Genomic DNA, 17,130 nt, shown 5'->3' on the forward strand with positions numbered 1-17,130 from the left:
GTCTCCTTCTCACACTGTTCACAGGGAAGTATAGAGTCTACCATTCTCGTGTTTCACAGAGACAACCCCAGTTCCTCCTGCTTTGCATGGCTGCCTTTCTTAGCCACCTCATTATTCCCACAGCCCCACATCTCTCAAGGATCTATATTAGGTGCTGATGGAACAAGCTGGCACTGCACCCCTCTTTCAACCTGGAGAGGCAGGGTAACATAAACAGACCTCCCCAACCTGAAAAATGTTTCATCACAATGCCCTGCAATATTGTTGTCCTCAATCATGAACTTGCGAGATTTACGGTAAGGAACCTTAAACCTTTTTAGTACAAAAACACACCTGGTTGTGTATAGCACATTCTGTACACTGATCATTAAAACCTACACAAAATGCATAACTAATTATGCAATTATAAAAATAAACAGGTTGTATAATAATTAATCATACTTTAACCTCTACTGACTGATTAGTCTATTATTACCACAGGCTTCTAAAACAAATACAATAGTGTTGGTTCAGTTTAATTACACCTTTACAATGGCAATGTGGAGGAAAATTAAGACAATCAATTATGCAAATGACAGCCTCCAAAATTATTAAGGGAAAGTACTTGTAAATCGCACATGCTAAAGGACATGCCAGAAAAGAAATTATAATGCCAGAAAAGACAATTCAACCCAGTCTCAACATTATTCCCAGGACATGGGGTTTTTATTCAACATTTTATTTAAATAGCTTTATGTTTAATGCTTTTCGGAATCACTCTTTTTTTCTGGGTGCCTAAAAACTTTCATATCTGACCATTGTTGCCTCAGCAGACACCAATATCAAGGGTGACTCATACCAGATATACAAAAATATAGGAGAACACATTAATTATACACCATATACGATCTATGGATAGCACCATGTGCAAGCACCTAACAAAATATACAAACATCTGGTAACAAATCCAAATTCCCAACAATTACACCATATTTCCAATACTCCTCCAAGCGACACACTAACTGTTTATTCAACACTACCCCTTTCATATAAGTCACAGTACTGTTCATAAACTGTTAACTGCTAAATGATAGCAATTTTACATCAGTATGGGTAAACAGCTTCATTACCCATAATTAGGAAAGGCAGGACTTGGAACACAAGAAATGCACAGTGGGTCAGCTAGAACTTCCAGAACATCAGCACCCTCATGGTGCTTCAGGTAAACCGCAAAGTCAAAGCAAGTGTGGGCAGCAAAACAAAGGCAAAAGGATGCGTTTTGTAAACCATCTCATCATTTAATAGTACCTAAATTATCCAGAAAACGTCAACAGCTTTGTTAGCACCCACATAATTAACACAACCATCACCCTATCACTTGTCTGCAAATTCAAAATTATTAGAACCTCATTAGAAGTAATTTCACAAATCGTTCGTTACTCAGCCCGACAGACTAAATTCTTCACAACCGTGCTAGGCTGTCCTGGTTTTCCCACCCTTGGATTTGGTATACGTTATAGGAATAAACACACTTAACATGGCAAGGGATTTTCTTTGACACAAGACCAGGAGTTTCCATTCATAACAGTAAAGAATGCCGTCCAGTAGTTTCGGTTTTTTTTCTTTCTCATTCTGAGAACAAACCTCGAAGTGCATCACTTAAAATAAATAAATTCGGAAAAGTGTAACATGTCCATATACAAACATATAAACATCAAGGAATGCGAAATGCATTCTGATAAAGGAGTTTTCTTCACAGCAATGCCCATTATCATCACCGTAATGATGTTATCTTAAACTAAATGTTGGCAAGATGGAATTAGTATTGCGTTTATGCAGATTTGAATGCTTCTCGGTTTATGGCACTATAGTTGCTTTTCCAACAAATTTGACTTATCGTGTTTGCATAACCATTTACAGCTTCTCGTGACCAAACACGGATAAGTAGGCAGCAAAGGAATACCTGACAGAAGAGCCTTAAAACACGGAACTTGAAGCAAGATCTAGCCTACATGCTGCGCAGTTCGGATGACTGTGATACAACATCGTCATAAATAGACCTACATTTACGAATGAAACATCGTTCCAACATAGCATATTGTTCGGCTCAGGGAAACTCCATTATATAGGAAAAGCACACACACTGTAGATTATGACATGCCAAATTAGGAATGCATGCGTGCACACATTCAAAATCATACAATAAATATAGAAAGAACGCTTTCTGACCTGAAAACTCAGAAGAACTTTGGGTGAAATTGCTGCAGATAGTCAAGCACGTTATTCCCCACACAAGCGCGTAATTTATGGCTGAGAGAGTCACGTCTGGGAAGAACATCCTTGAAGCTATAACTGGTCCTAAACTTCTATAGAGGTGTAAACTGTATTTATTATCAGGATCTGCGTCGCTAAATGTAGATGCCTAGTCCCATCGCCCATGAACACAGTCAACTCATCGTACCGAAAGAAAAGAAACAACAGCTAGGCAGCTATTTCGAACGGCGGAATGAAACTTACAAACTGTTGCCTACCTGGAGAGCGGATTTCCGCGTGGTCCTAACGCACTGGAAGTTCACAATAGCGTTGCCTTTCATGGCGGATAATTCAGCCTGAATCACCTGTGATACAAATTGCAGCAACTTGTGCAGATATAGATTTTTAGTAAAAGTCTGTTTCTGAACGCCCCATTAAATAAAAATTGAATCATTATTTTAAAACATTTCACGACAAATACATAAATAAATAAACTGGTCGATCTTGTGACGCTGGCTGGTACACACACGGTCCGTAAATTATTACCACTATTACCACTGCTGTTGCTGCTGCTACTAATAATAATAATAATAATAATAATAATAATAATAATAATAATAAGAAGAAGAAGAAGAAGAAGAGGAAGAAGAAGAAGAAGAAGAAGAAGAACATTCATTCAGGCATTCAGGCCTATATTCTGTATCTGCAACATCAGTATTGCACCCCTTAATGCACTCCATGATTAATTATTTGTTAGCATTATATGAATACTGCACAACTGGTTTTAAAGACTGCAGCCTAGTTATAGCACACTATATGACCAAAAGTATCTGGACACCCCTTGGCTGTTGTTCATGGTTAGGGCTAGGTCCCATAATTCCAGTGAAGGCTAATCTTAATGCAACAGCATACAATCACATCTGAAACAATTCTGTGCTTCCCCAACAGTTTGGAGAAGGCCCTTTCCTATTTCAGCATGAACATGCCCGTGGGCACACAGCAAGGTCCATATAAAATGGTTTTGTCAAGAACGATGTGGAAGAACTTTGCCTGCACAGAACCCTGACCTCAACCCCATCCAACACCTTTTGGATCAATTAGAAAGCCAACTGTGAGCCAGGCCTAATTGCCCAATCAGTGCAAAACCTCACTAATGCACTTCTGGCTGAATGGAAGCAAATTCCTGCAGCAATGCTCCAACATCTGGTATAAAGCCTTCCCAGAAAAGCAGAAAAGGGTGGACCAAGTCCATATTAATGCCTGATCTTGTCTGATGTATTGGAACCAATGAAATACTCTCAAAAAGTGCAAACCCTGCCTTCTGGTCATATTGGCATGCTCAATTACACCAAGCAAGATCAACAGAGCACAGAAAAGTATTTGAATCCAAAACAAATAGGTATTTGACCCAGATCTGATTAATGCCCACAGTTTTGGATGAGATGTTGGATGTCAGGTGTCCACATACTTTTTGCCATATAGTGTACATCGCTGTATTCCAATAACATACATTAATAATAGCAAACTGTTATAGATGGCAACTAAGTTAGGTGGTATTCAGAAGTATAAATCATTTTACATTGGCATGAAAAGCGCATACAGAAAAAATTGATTTTTTTTCTTCTTTTTTGCACAGTGGTACAGTGGTTTTAAATTTGCACTCTGGTCTTACCAGAATAATGAAAATTTGAAAATTTTATAAAATTAATTAATTTAAAAAGCATAAAATTTAAAACATTGGTCCTAGCATACCAGACAGTCAAGGGATCAGCCCCAGCATACCTCCACAAGATCTTCAAACCCTACATGCCAGCCAGACCCCTCTGTTCTGCTACCTCAGGACGCCTGGCACCTCCCCCTCTTCGCACCTGCGCTTCCCGAAAACGTCTCCTGTCTGTTCTGGCCCCACGATGGTGGAATGACCTCCCCGTGGAGGTCAGAACAGCTGAGACACTGACCCACTTCAAGCGACGACTGAAGACTCACCTCTTCAGGCTGCACCTCTCCCCATCCCTCCCTACCTCCCTGTAATCTTTTAATTGACTGTAAACTTAGGGTTGTAACTAGGTAGCTGTTTCGTAGGTGACTTAGTTAATGCACTTGTCTCAACTACTGCTTGTATTTTTGCATAGACTGCGTTGTTACTGTTCTCGTTTGTGTTAGTGTTAATCAGTTTAACCTCTGGATAAGAGCGTCTGCCAAATGCCTGTAATGTAATGTAATGTAAAAATCATGGCAACCCAACTGTAACAGACAGCCTGACAACAATTTTAAAGCCCCAACAGTATATAATACCACAATAAAATAAATCACTGATATAATCCATGATAACACTCACTAGCCAAAATACAATGCAGTACAGTAGGACACAACATTATGTGCAATTATGAAATGAACTGATAGTGGTATCCTGACAAATCCATATAGCACTTTTGCAACTTCAATGTTGAGAGTGCTAAAACAGTAAATAAATGGCTTATGTGGGCTTTTGTGAACTCCCCCTCACTGGTTTATCAGAAAGTGCAATTTGATTTTCTTTTTAACAGGAAAACCAGGTATATAACTGAATAAGCAATGGAAGATAAGAAACTGGTAGCACTAACAAACAAGTTCTGGAAAGGAGACCATCAACGCAGGTTGTTATGTGAACACCTTGAAGGAAATGCTGAAGGTTGGAAACTACATGAACAGTGCTCTAAAACATTACAGGAAATTGCTGATTTCAAGTATGGCATAACGGAACACTTCATCATCATCATCATCATCATCATTATTATTTGCTTAACAATTCCCTTGTCTAGGGCATCAGTACACAGTCATGAATTTGGATATTCACTGGATAAAATCAAGTTCAGCACCAAGGACTCAACAATATTTCAGGTATGACATTTATTATTATGATTATGATTATGATTATTATGTTAACTGTAGCCTGCAATGTCTGCTGTGATTGAAAACAGTGCTGTGACATGTTATGCAAAAATTAACTTATAGGCCTAATATTAATGAATTCCTAAACAAATAATCTCTTACTATATTTTCACCAAAGTTCAAACAATATTTCTCATCTTAATTCCTGTAATTATATCCATGCTGAACTCTCTTCCACACTAAAATCCCAGTAAACAAATGAAAATGAAATTATCCTTCATAATTTTGTAATGTTTCCTCTTCTTTCATTGTTCCGTCAGTGATTTCCTAACACTGGGTCAGCCCCAGTACACTCACTTCAGTATTTCTGTTCTTCACCACAACATTTACTGTTCTGCTTCTTCAACCTATCATTACTTCCCTCTCATTTACAATGAGAGTAAATGTTATTCAGAAAGATGATATATAAGGTAACTACAGCAGTTGTATTTGTGATACATATAATACGTGTTGAAGACACACTACAGTATAGTTGAATAACATGACCATAGCTCGATCTGTGATTATATATGGTTAATTAAATATCCCTAACACTGCATAGTTGCACTTCAAACAATTAAAATGAGAAGTCCAGTATAATAGTGACACTTAGAGGTTTGTGCACAGAACTGCAGAGCCTTGACTCAATTTTCCTTTGATTTAAACTGACCAGATTTACCGCCATAATTGTTTCTTAAATTTTGGAAAATTAATGTAAGAGTATTCTTCTTTTAAATGTTAGCTAATTTATAGAACATTATCTTTGTCGGCATTGATAAATGTTGCATTATATTGCATAACATATGTATGATTTGTATTATGAAGTATATCATATATTCTAATGTTGGAATATTTCTATTACATTTGGATGGCAGGTATGCCATCTGTATGCCATCCCGCTAAGTTACGCCTTGGTGGGGCTGCATGCCCCATACTTACAGTATGCAGCACCTAGATTTTGGCACTTTCCAGGGTTTTCTACAGAAATATTCTCAATGACCACAGACTCTGAGCCCTTAAGAACACTGGGCCCCATTCACCAATATCTTCCAAAGTTTTTTCTTAAATTTGTTCTTGAGAAAATTCCTAAGAAAAATCTACGTCAGATTCACGACGTGTTCTTAAACCGCAGAATTGTTCGCACACGTGTTCTTAAAATGATGAGTCCCATTGTCCTCGTAAGTGTAAAGCGCGTGCCAGTTGTTCCTAATTAGCTTCGGTAAACGCCCCGCCAATCCCCATAAAAGGGCATGAGACTGCAGGGCCTTGTGCGCACACAGAAATCGAAAAGAAAAGTTGAGAGCGAACGAAGTCAATAATGCCAAAACGAAAATCTGAAGACGGTGGAAGAATCTAATCTAAAGTAGTTCTGAAGTGGAGGTTTTGCTGCAACGACCTGTCATATTTAGTAGCGTCAGTAGTGGATATAAAATAACAAAAAAGATGCATGGGATGATATTATTCGTTCAGTGAACGCTGTATCCGGAGAAGGGCGCACAACTGCTGAAGTAAAAAAAATGGTTTGATGTCAAATCTGAGGCAAACAAAAATATATAAATACTGGTGGGAGTGGGCGCAAGGAATTGCGTGTTATGCATTCAAACAACAAAGCGCTTCTCGTCACATACCGCTAATTAAATCAACCGGCAGTAAACTGTATCGGAGTAAACCAGTCGCTGCACAAAACACTGCAAAAAAAATGTATTGCCAGTCATTTTGGTGTCACCCTCCTAGTGACGTTCTCTTCAACATGTCCATGTGTTTAAAAAGTGTTAAGTGCTTAGTTTGTGTTCAAAATTTAAACATTTGCTTTTGTAGTATAGACCAAACATTGCATAATTGAAACCCCCAAAAATAAAAGGTCACTACAATTGTTTGATTTTTATCATTTAATGGCAGCCACACTCTGAGGCAGCAGCTGCCACCTTAATGCTTTGTAAAATAATGAAAATAATTATTAAAAATATTATAAAGCATGTAGGCCTAATTGAAATCCTATAATATACAACTGTAGAACTGAAGAAAACGCAATAACCAATTATTTTGCATAAACATGTCAGCACTCAAATGTGCATAAGTGTGCTCTTGAGTGTGCATAGATTCTGTTCTTACCTAAGAACAAATCCAAAATAAGAAAACATTGGTGAATGTCAGAATCTTCATGAAAGCTGCGTAAGTGGGTTTTAAGAAGAAAATTCTTCTTCAGAACGGTTGGTGAATGAGGCCCATTGACTTTTGTACCTTCTGACCTTGTGTAAACAGACAGAATTCACAACTTCACATATCCACACAAAAAAAGCCCCAAATTTAGTGGATTTTGTTTTTGTTTTTTTGTTTTTTTCATCCCCCTTATTCTTTCCCCCGCGGATTACATCATCACATGCTCCAGGCCCACAACTGGACATTTAGCTACATCAGCCAATAAAAACATCGGATACACGCGCAAAATATATATTCAATAAATAAATATATTCAAAAGATAAACTTTGTGCCTGCCTGACCACGTTCTCTTCAGATGGTAAGATGAAAAAATACAGGGCCAAGTTACTTGAAATAATTAAAAAAATATTAAGTAGCAGCATTGCTTTGGAATACGGCTTGATTAATTTGTGTTAATACTAAAGAGCTAAGAGGCAATATTGTTTCTTATAACTTGGCCTAATTTTGGTTTCAGTTCTTTCAACGGCAGGGGCAGGCCTAGATTTTGCTCGTTTTAATGACTTTAAAGACAGTTCTTTGTGAGTAACTTGGCATTTTCATGTACGTTGAAAACGTGTTTTTCTTCATATAAAACTTACCATTCGGGGAATAAGATGGAAATGGGCACAAAATAAATAAATACATAAATAATTTACACAGTTTTTAAAGTAAAACTTGCTAGCTTCCTGCTGATAGCAACTAACTATTGACGTCACAATATATCCGCTGTTTGTCCCATCAAGGACCCCGTAGTTGTTCTAGAAGGTCAAGCAAAAGCATGGCTTCCACTGCGCGGAGCGTATGCACGGCGATATGCTCCTTGAGAGCATTTGGAGGAAAAAACCATCGTGAGTCGTTTTTTTTAAATTTTTATTCTGGTTATAACTTTTTATCGTCCCTGTGTGTACAAGTTCGTTTTCAAGGTTATCGTTAGATGAAGAATATGCTCTGTGTCGAGCCAGCTGGGGTTTGCTTAAAAATGCGCACAGAATCTGTAGCTATTAACGTTAACTATCTTGTTCCATCAGGCTTTCTCTCTACATCTTTACTGCGACTGGCAGCAGGAGGAGAAAGTGATCAGCCACCTAAATTCATGCCACCTACGAAACCCGTCATTCTCGACAGCGCTCACAAGCTACCGGTCCGCAGGTAACGTTAGCTTCTCATTTATAGCCCAGTGTATGTTTAGTGTGTTTCGATCACTTCTTCTCACAACCCTAATTTAAAGATGAAATTATTTCAAGATAAAAATACATTTCTTAAATCCAACCTTCCTTTCTCCGTTTGCCCTGAGATTCCTGAGCCCCGAATTCATCCCGCCTCGGCAGAGAACAAATCCACTGAAATTTGCTCTTGAAAGGAAAGACATGGTAAAACGACGAACGACGCTGAACATTCCTGAATTTTATGTTGGTGAGTCCGATTTTTTTCTTCGGTAAACACGTGACAATGGATAATTTTGAACTACATTTTTGCATTAAAGCAGTGGTTCTCAAGCTCGGTCCTGGGGGACCCTTGTGTAAGCTGGTTTCGTTCCAACTACAATTGCAATCCCTGATTTTTTTTTTTTTTTTAATACAAGCAGTTCATTTTTCGGAATTAGTTTCTATAGCCACATTTTTTCAGAAATAGCTATGCATGCCATGAAAAATAAACATCCCATGTTCACATATTACATATTGTACATTACAATCGAGTGCATAAAGAGGTAAAAGGTTTTTTAACTAATCGAATTAAAGACTGAATGAATAATTAGTTTCCTAATTGGTTAGTGTGTGAATACCTGATGACTAAAATGAATCATTTGGTAGATATTGAAGAATTCAAAGACAAAGCAAATGATAACAATCCAAATCTGCATTGTGTGAATAAGTTTAAAGGACAAAAATATGAAAGAACCTAAACGCATGTGTTTAACAGCCTTAAGTGAGCAGGTGATAGACTGCAATGAAAACTGGGATACGCAGGGGTCCCCCAGGAGTTTGAGAACCACTGTATTAAACAATATTTACCAGCATTTGAATGATCTATGTTTAATAATGCAGAAGGTTTTTTTTTTATAGGAAGCATTTTAGCGGTGACCATGTGGGACCCACACGCCAGTGAAAAAACCAACCGCTTTGTGGGTATATGTATCCAGAGATCGGGCAAGGGCCTAGGAGCCACTTTCGTCCTCCGAAACATTATTGATGGTCAAGGTAACTTAATGCAATTTTCTTCACAGTTATTATTGCATTGCATATTATTATTATTTTTCTTGGGAATTCCCTGCATGTTTGTTCTGTATATAGCAATGTTTTCTGCGTAGCTGGTCAAAATTGTCCTGTTTTTGCTCCAGGTGTGGAGATCTGCTTTGAACTCTACAACCCCCGCATACAGCAGGTGGAGGTTTTGAAGCTGGAGAAGAGGCTGGATGACAATCTCTTGTACCTCCGAGATGCCCTGCCTGAGTATAGCACAGTGGACATAAACATGAAGCCTGTACCCTCTTCCATTAGTGGGGAGGTGGCTCTCAATCAAGTAAGTGCTTTTACATGTCCACTTCCTTAAAATAATTGCATAATCTACATATCCTTTCTTTGTGATTATTGCGGTACCTGAAGCTTTCGGTTGCCTGGAAGCACAGTAGCTGTGCATTGCTGCATATTTTTATTAAATGCATGTCTAAGTTCTACATACATAATCGGCAGGGACACCAGGATATCTTGGGCAGTATTCTAACCTGCAATTCAGTCGTACCTCTAAGAGGTCAATAGAGCCTTCTTGTTAGCCAGTTATCACATTACATCCCCCCAGTAATCTAAATCAATTGTCAGTAATTCAGCACAGACAATGATTGACAGCAGTGTTCCCACACTGTTTTGCTGCTGCTTTATAGAGATCATTGGTAATGTTTTTTTTTTCTCAGCCATGGAAAAAGTAGGTCTGCAGATAAAAACTGTAATTATATTGTCTGCACAATAATTCGTCAGACTAATTGTAACAATAAAATGTGATTTACATTTTATAGGGGTCAGTTATTTAACAGTCTCCTCTGTCATTTGGTGATGCACAGGATAAATCCATCGTCCTTGTCCATAGGAAGATGCATCTTTCTGCATCAGTGGAGTTTGCTAGAACAGACTAGTCTCATTTTGCCTTTTGCACAATATTTGGAAAGATTTTTTCACCTCAGGCCCAGAAATGATCCCAAGGTATAGCCTTTACTGAATTCTGAACACATTGTATGGGGTCATGCTATAGGATAGTGGTATTTGGAATTACAGTACTTCTTGAAATGCATTTTCATTTTGTCCCTTTGTCAAAACTTAGGGTACAATTTTAACCTTGTAACATAATGAATCCTCAAAAATGGCACCGTAATGTGTTTAAATAGTGTTTATACATTCACTTAGAATGCTTTCACCATCCTTTTTTGTCACTGGTGTTACTTGTAGGCTACCTTGTGACAACAAAAGGTTTTTCAGAATGGTATTACTCAGTTCAATTTGCACATTTATGCAAAAACAGTGTAGGATAGTGATAATACAGTTCACTTAATTGCCAAACCCCAAACCATTTCCAATTCAGTCCATTGTAAAGAGATGGCATATTTGCATAAACCATTATTGCATATTTCAGATATTTGCATGGAATAATGTCCTATTACATCGCATAATGTTCTATAAATATATGTTGAAAGTCGGCAGATGCCTCATAAATAAACTGACAATTTCCCAATAACACACACATCCGCCAACATTTTTGAATGCAAGTGGTTTCTGTTGAAAATCGTGTGTAAAGTGGGTGCTTCAGTGGCACATGCAGGGCACTCTATCTTGGTGTCTCATTCTCTTATGCAATTAAAAGGATTTTACTGAAGATAATTTAGCATGTCTAAGGTTACACACAAACTGGAAAGCAGTCAAAACTTAAACTTGAAATTAATTCTTATTCATGACCAACCGGTTAAAAGTACTTTTTCTGCATATCTTTAATGACAAAATGTATTTTCTTTGAGGGTATTTTATTTGCTCTAGTTTAAAGGCATATTATACAGATTTTTTAGTTTTTGCTGTGGACCTGTGTTTACAATCGAAGTCTCCTCTGTCCTCAACCCCACCCGGTCACCTCTGTTATACATTTTATATCTGGAGAATTTGTCTTTACCTTTTAATCCTGTGTGATCAAACCAAAGTGCAATAATTTATTTTGATTTTACGGCTATGCTGTAGCTTTGTATCTTGCATATGATGACTTGTTTTGCACACAGGCTTTAAAAAAAATAATAAATTGGAACAATATTTAGCGCAGGCATAAGTTTGTCTGGGCACTGTTATTGTTTTGAGTCTGTGCACAAGTTGTGCATATCTGATTGCACTAAATATACCCTGTTTACATTAAGTTTATGATTCCGATTGAACATCACTCCATGCTATTTCAGAGAATGAGATATTGAGATATGTATGGTACATCGCCAGAAAACTTTAAAATATTGAGAATTTTTCCGCCAAATCGCCCAGCCCAATGCCCCTAATCCATAGTCTTGTGAAAACTCTCACTGCTGTGTGAGCACAGCAGTATCCAGTTTGATGTCAATATCCAGGTCACAGATTGGGAATGGAAAGTCTCGCGCAATTTTCTGCCTGGACAAATGCATGAAATTTTTTTGACTGGTGTGTCTACAGTGCCCCATGGGGATTTACATGGTAATGCACGTTGAACTTATTTTGGGTCATGTGCCCTAGATACACTGGTGTCCCTAATTATGCGGGTATTAAAACCTATTGCCAAAAGCTGTAGTTGCTCAGTGTAGTCCATTACTTGTGCAAAGGTCCTATGGATCTCTATTTTCAAAAATGTATGTATGCTGTTAAAGTGCTGTTGTATGCACACTAAAATATTTTAATATCTTTAACCTCTAGAGTTCATGCTCATTCACTCTATATATACGTACAATTAAATGCATTTAATTGTACGTATATATATATATATATATATATATAAACAGAAGCTCATTAGATTCTCTAGACAGTATGTGAAATGATGAGCTATGACGGGCAGAAAGTCAGGTCCTTTCAGGAAACATTTGCTTCCAGTGATTACTGTAACACACTCCAGTTTATAGAGGGAATGCTGTTTGTGAGCTCTGAATAATCCCTGGGGTTTTATGTTTAGCCATTCAGCAGATACTGTGATCCAGAGCAATGTACAAAAGTGTGCAAAGAGTTGACCAAAGAGCAGAGATGATGCTGAGTTATCAGTGTTACTACTAACATAATGTTAAGTGCTTCAGTAGGCACAAGAGGGAGATTGAGGATGTACTGCAATGTAATAAGTGGATTTCAGAGTATATTGGTAACTGTAGAATAAGTTGTGGTATTCAACCCAAAAATTTGGATGCAAAGTAAGTTACTGATGTAGTAAACCTTCTTTGTCTGTGCCCTCTTTGTCAGCTGAAAGTGAAGATGAAGCCAAAGCCTTGGTCCAAGCGCTGGGAAAGGCCCAAATACAAGGTCCAGGGCATCCGATTTGACCTGTGCCTCTCTCTAGAGAAGATGGAAGAGGCCCAGAAATGGGCTCAACCCTGGCTGGAGTTTGACATGCTCAAGGAGTATGACACCACCTCCTTGGAGGAGAGCCTCAGGCAGGAGTTGCAGGAGGAGGCAAGCAAGTGAGCTACGCCTTACGTGCAGGGTCACAGCAGGTCACAGCAGGTTTTTGTCAGAAAGAGGGTCATCTAGGCTGGGCTCAGCAGTTATTGGGTTCTCCCTGATGTTTCCTTTATAATCGGGAATAATGGTTTTGAGACCCTAAATGTCTCAACCAGAAGCGAAGGACTTGGGTATGTAATAAGAGGGCACATAGAGTTTTTTCCCTCTTGACAGATGATGGCACATGACGATGTTCAGAAATAAAGCAAAATGCTTGTGGACCAAGAGACATTTTATATTTCAATCTGTAATTTTGTTTGTATTTTTGTGATTGAATTTTGATTGCATTTGGGGTCTGAAAAATCAGTATTCCGTAATTAATTAGTGAAATTCACATCCCTACATGGGCCAGTAACTGCCATTATAAGGCTAGCCGGTTGTTAGATACTTCTGTAAAAATATAAAATGCCTTCATCGCATACAAAAACTGACAGAGCCAAAATTGAATGTCACTAGCGTTCCGATTTGGAAAGTTATGATGGAATTGTTCAATCCAAAAATGACGGCAAGCACAAGAAGGGAAATGAACTTCTTTTTTTGCTTAACTGAAAATCTTGGTTAATGAAACTAACTAAAAATGTTTTTTAACTATGACGCCCTTAGGGTGGACTCAAAATCTGAGAATATATCAACCCCTGCTTTCTGGATTGAAGAGTCAGAGGACTGGACTGATTGTGGTGTTTTGTGTTTTAATAAATTGCACTGGTTATGTTTGAGCCACAAAATATAATGTATATTGTAGTAATTTTTTAATTATTTGTGTAGTAGATGTTTCCCAAAAATTTGGTCAGCTTGGATGTTGTATGACATACAAAATTGCAAAAGCATATCAGATGCTGCTCATTTGATTGTTGATAAAATGCAATATTCATTGCGTTTCATCATGAGACACCCTAGACAAAACTGTTACACTATAATTCCACAAGATGTAGGCACTCTCTCTCTCATGGTTCTTTTTTACATATAGTACAGGCCAAAAGTATTAGGCCACCTGTGTTTTTTAAAATAACTTAAGCAGAACAGAATTCAGTTAAAATATATATGCACATTTATTAAATAAAGTATAATATTTTTTCAGTTTCTACCTGCAGTAACACAAAAAGGTGTGTTTTACTTGCCTAAAAATAATCTTTGACTCAACTCTAAATAGCCTCCTTTGGCTTTAATTACAATTAAACAAATTATTGGAAGTCTATCCAATCATTTTACAGTGGGAGGGGGAGCGGTAATTAAGTTGTGTGAAATCTTATCTAACTTAAGTTTTTTTATTTTTTTTTTTATTTTATTTTATTTTTTTTTATAAACCCCACAGTCTAGTTAGTCTAATACATTTAGCCTGCATTGCAATTAAAATACAGTTGAGGCCAAAAGTTTACAGACACCTAGGCTAAAGATATTCAAACTCAGTTTTTCACAAATCCACACATTTCATGTTACCATACATTTCCTGTGTAAAGTTAATTCTCTGCCTTACTTGGAGGTGTGTTTTGCTAACAGACCAATGCAGAGTTAATACTTAAGTTGAATCACAAATTTCGGAAAAATGACAGATTGTAAAACAGCCTGGTTAACACGCCATAATCAGTCAGATTGCAGCAAGCCTCCACCACAAGATGTAACTAAAATTGAGACCACAGTATACCAAAACTACTTTCCCTACTACCTTGAGGTGAGCTCATTTCAGTCACAAGCTTTTACAGTGCTGCTGATTAAATTTTAAAAGTTAATGTCATTTATGTTTTATTGTCTGTTCTGGCCCCACGATGGTGGAATGACCTCCCTGTGGAGGTCAGAACAGCTGAGACTGTGACCCATTTCAAACGACGACTGAAGACCCACCTCTTCAGGCTGCACCTCTCCCCATCCCTCCCTTCCCCCCTGTAAATGACTAAACTTAGGGTTGTAACTAGGCAGCTGTTTCATAGGTGACTTAGGCGCATCAACTGTCTTAACGACTACTTGTATTTTTATTTATTTTTATTTTTATTTTTCCATAGATTGCGTTGTTGCCGTTCTCGTTGTTAGTGTTAATCAGTTTAACCATCAGGGTCCAAGTTGAACTATGCGGTTGTTCCCTGTACTTGGACCGGTACTTCTCTCTAGGGGTTTCGTCATACTTGTTCCTGGTTATGGTTATACACTTTGTTGTACGTCGCTCTGGATAAGAGCATCTGCCAAATGCCTGTAATGTAATGTAATATACTGTGTTGGAAAAGCAAATTTTATACCACTTTTACTACTGCTCAAGGAGAGGCGTGGGCTTTAAGCTGTGGCCCCTAAATAGTCTTTGTTTCTTATTTCTATGCAATAACTGGGACACAAACACCACATAGAAACATAGCGTGTGAAAACAATATTCTGAGTTTTTCTTACATCTGAATTGACTTTCCAAAAATATAGATTGTTTAGAATAGACTACAAGAGGGAAACTCAAATCAGGCCATTGAGGCCTGTAGTTCTGCTTGCTGGTTTTCTTTTCTACCCAATAGTTCATTGACTGATTAATGCCACTGATTGAACAGAGATTTAAGTCACCTGGGGTCCCAGGTTTAAACCAGTGCTGATTAGACGGGAGGAATGAAAACCAGCAGTACTCCCAGCCTTGAGGTCCAGATTTTAGTATCCCTGGACTGCAGTATAATGAGTTAAATTACAAAGTATCTACCAGTAAGTGACTAAATAACAAGTTATATTTTTCATGGTGTCTTGATTCTGACAGGCAAAAGGGAAATGGATATTTTTCATGCATCTTAAAGGACAGCTATCTGTCTGGATATAATTGATGTGTTATAAAACCACCTATTAAAACCTGAACATGAACTGGGAGTATTGCTCATGCAGGTTTAATATTAGGACTTGCCTATAGGTGGCAGCACAGAGCTCATGTGGATCATTGTCATGTTTATGACCCTGAGTGAGTACTGTATGTGCTCGACTAAACGGGCCTGCTGAAGTGGCCTCACATGCTCTTCTCAGCTGTGCTGCACAGACATGAGCTCATCGATTTATTTTTCTTCATGACAGGTCAGGGCAGCTGTCATATCTTAGTTGAGCCTTCAGTCTCAATTATTACATTACATTATTACATTACAGGCATTTGGCAGACGCTCTTATCCAGAGCGACGTACAACAAAGTGTATAACCATAACCAGGAACAAGTATGACAAAACCCCTAGAGAGAAGTACCGGTCCAAGTACAGGGAACAACCGCATAGTTCAACTTGGACCCTGATGGTTAAACTGATTAACACTAACAACGAGAATGGCAACAACGCAATCTATGGAAAAATAAAAATAAATAAAAATACAAGTAGTCGTTAAGACAGGCGCATCAACTAAGTCACCTATGAAACAGCTGCCTAGTTACAACCCTAAGTTTTAGTCATTTACAGGGGGGAAGGGAGGGATGGGGAGAGGTGCAGCCTGAAGAGGTGGGTCTTCAGTCGTCGTTTGAAATGGGTCACAGTCTCAGCTGTTCTGACCTCCACAGGGAGGTCATTCCACCATCGTGGGGCCAGAACAGACAGGAGACGTGTTCTGGAAGTGCAGGTGCGAAGAGGGGGAGGTGCTAGGCGTCCTGAGGTAGCAGAACGGAGGGATCGGGCTGGCATGTAGGGTTTGAATATCTTGTGAAGGTATGCTGGGGCTGATCCCTTGACTGCCTGGTATGCTAGGACCAATGTTTTAAATTTGATGCGAGCTATAACAGGCAGCCAGTGGAGGGTAGTGAGCAGGGGAGTTACGTGGGAGTGTCTGGGGAGGTTGAAGACCAGACGAGCCGCAGCATTCTGAATGAGCTGCAGGGGTCTGGTGGCAGATGCCGGTAGTCCAGCCAGAAGAGAGTTGCAGTAGTCCAGGCGGGATAGAACCATTACTTGGACCAGGAGCTGGGTTGAGTAGGTGGTGAGAAAGTTATACCAACTTCAGCAGACTGGATGCGATTTATAATACTGGTAGTCCTGTGCCTATACCAGGCAATTATCTGTGTCCTCATTCAGAGTAGCTTCTTAACTGTATGAATCAATAATCTGGGTATGCGTTCACAAAACTAAGAATAAATGCATTCTGTTCCCACTGATTCCTGAATGTATGAGTT

At 38.5% G+C, this 17,130-nt stretch overlaps 2 protein-coding genes across 7 annotated transcripts in view; one reads left to right on the plus strand and one right to left on the minus strand.

The window, feature by feature from the left end:
* LOC118229935 (protein eva-1 homolog C) overlaps window positions 1–8,052 on the minus strand; it is a 173,289-nt gene extending 165,237 nt beyond the window's left edge. The window contains exon 1 of one of the 6 annotated variants that reach the window (XM_035422496.1): window positions 7,941–8,052. In XM_035422496.1, coding sequence (XP_035278387.1) covers window positions 7,941–7,986 — 46 coding nt within the window. In that variant the 5' untranslated portion in view covers window positions 7,987–8,052. Of the gene's footprint in view, window positions 1–2,208; window positions 2,538–7,940 lie in introns of those variants that run through there. The other 5 variants (XM_035422495.1, XM_035422494.1, XM_035422492.1 and 2 more) reach the window with 5 other exon arrangements.
* Window positions 7,634–13,761, plus strand: mrpl19 (mitochondrial ribosomal protein L19). The gene is made up of 7 exons (XM_035422500.1): window positions 7,634–7,660; window positions 8,085–8,189; window positions 8,370–8,490; window positions 8,636–8,754; window positions 9,405–9,539; window positions 9,680–9,861; window positions 12,777–13,761. The coding sequence occupies exons 2-7, from the start codon at window positions 8,120–8,122 to the stop codon at window positions 12,996–12,998; spliced, it is 849 nt and encodes a 282-aa protein (XP_035278391.1). The 5' UTR covers window positions 7,634–7,660; window positions 8,085–8,119; the 3' UTR covers window positions 12,999–13,761.
* Window positions 13,762–17,130: the final 3,369 nt, after the last annotated feature.

Source organism: Anguilla anguilla, chromosome 6 (genome assembly GCF_013347855.1).
Source record: "Anguilla anguilla isolate fAngAng1 chromosome 6, fAngAng1.pri, whole genome shotgun sequence".
Lineage (NCBI taxonomy): Eukaryota > Metazoa > Chordata > Actinopteri > Anguilliformes > Anguillidae > Anguilla > Anguilla anguilla.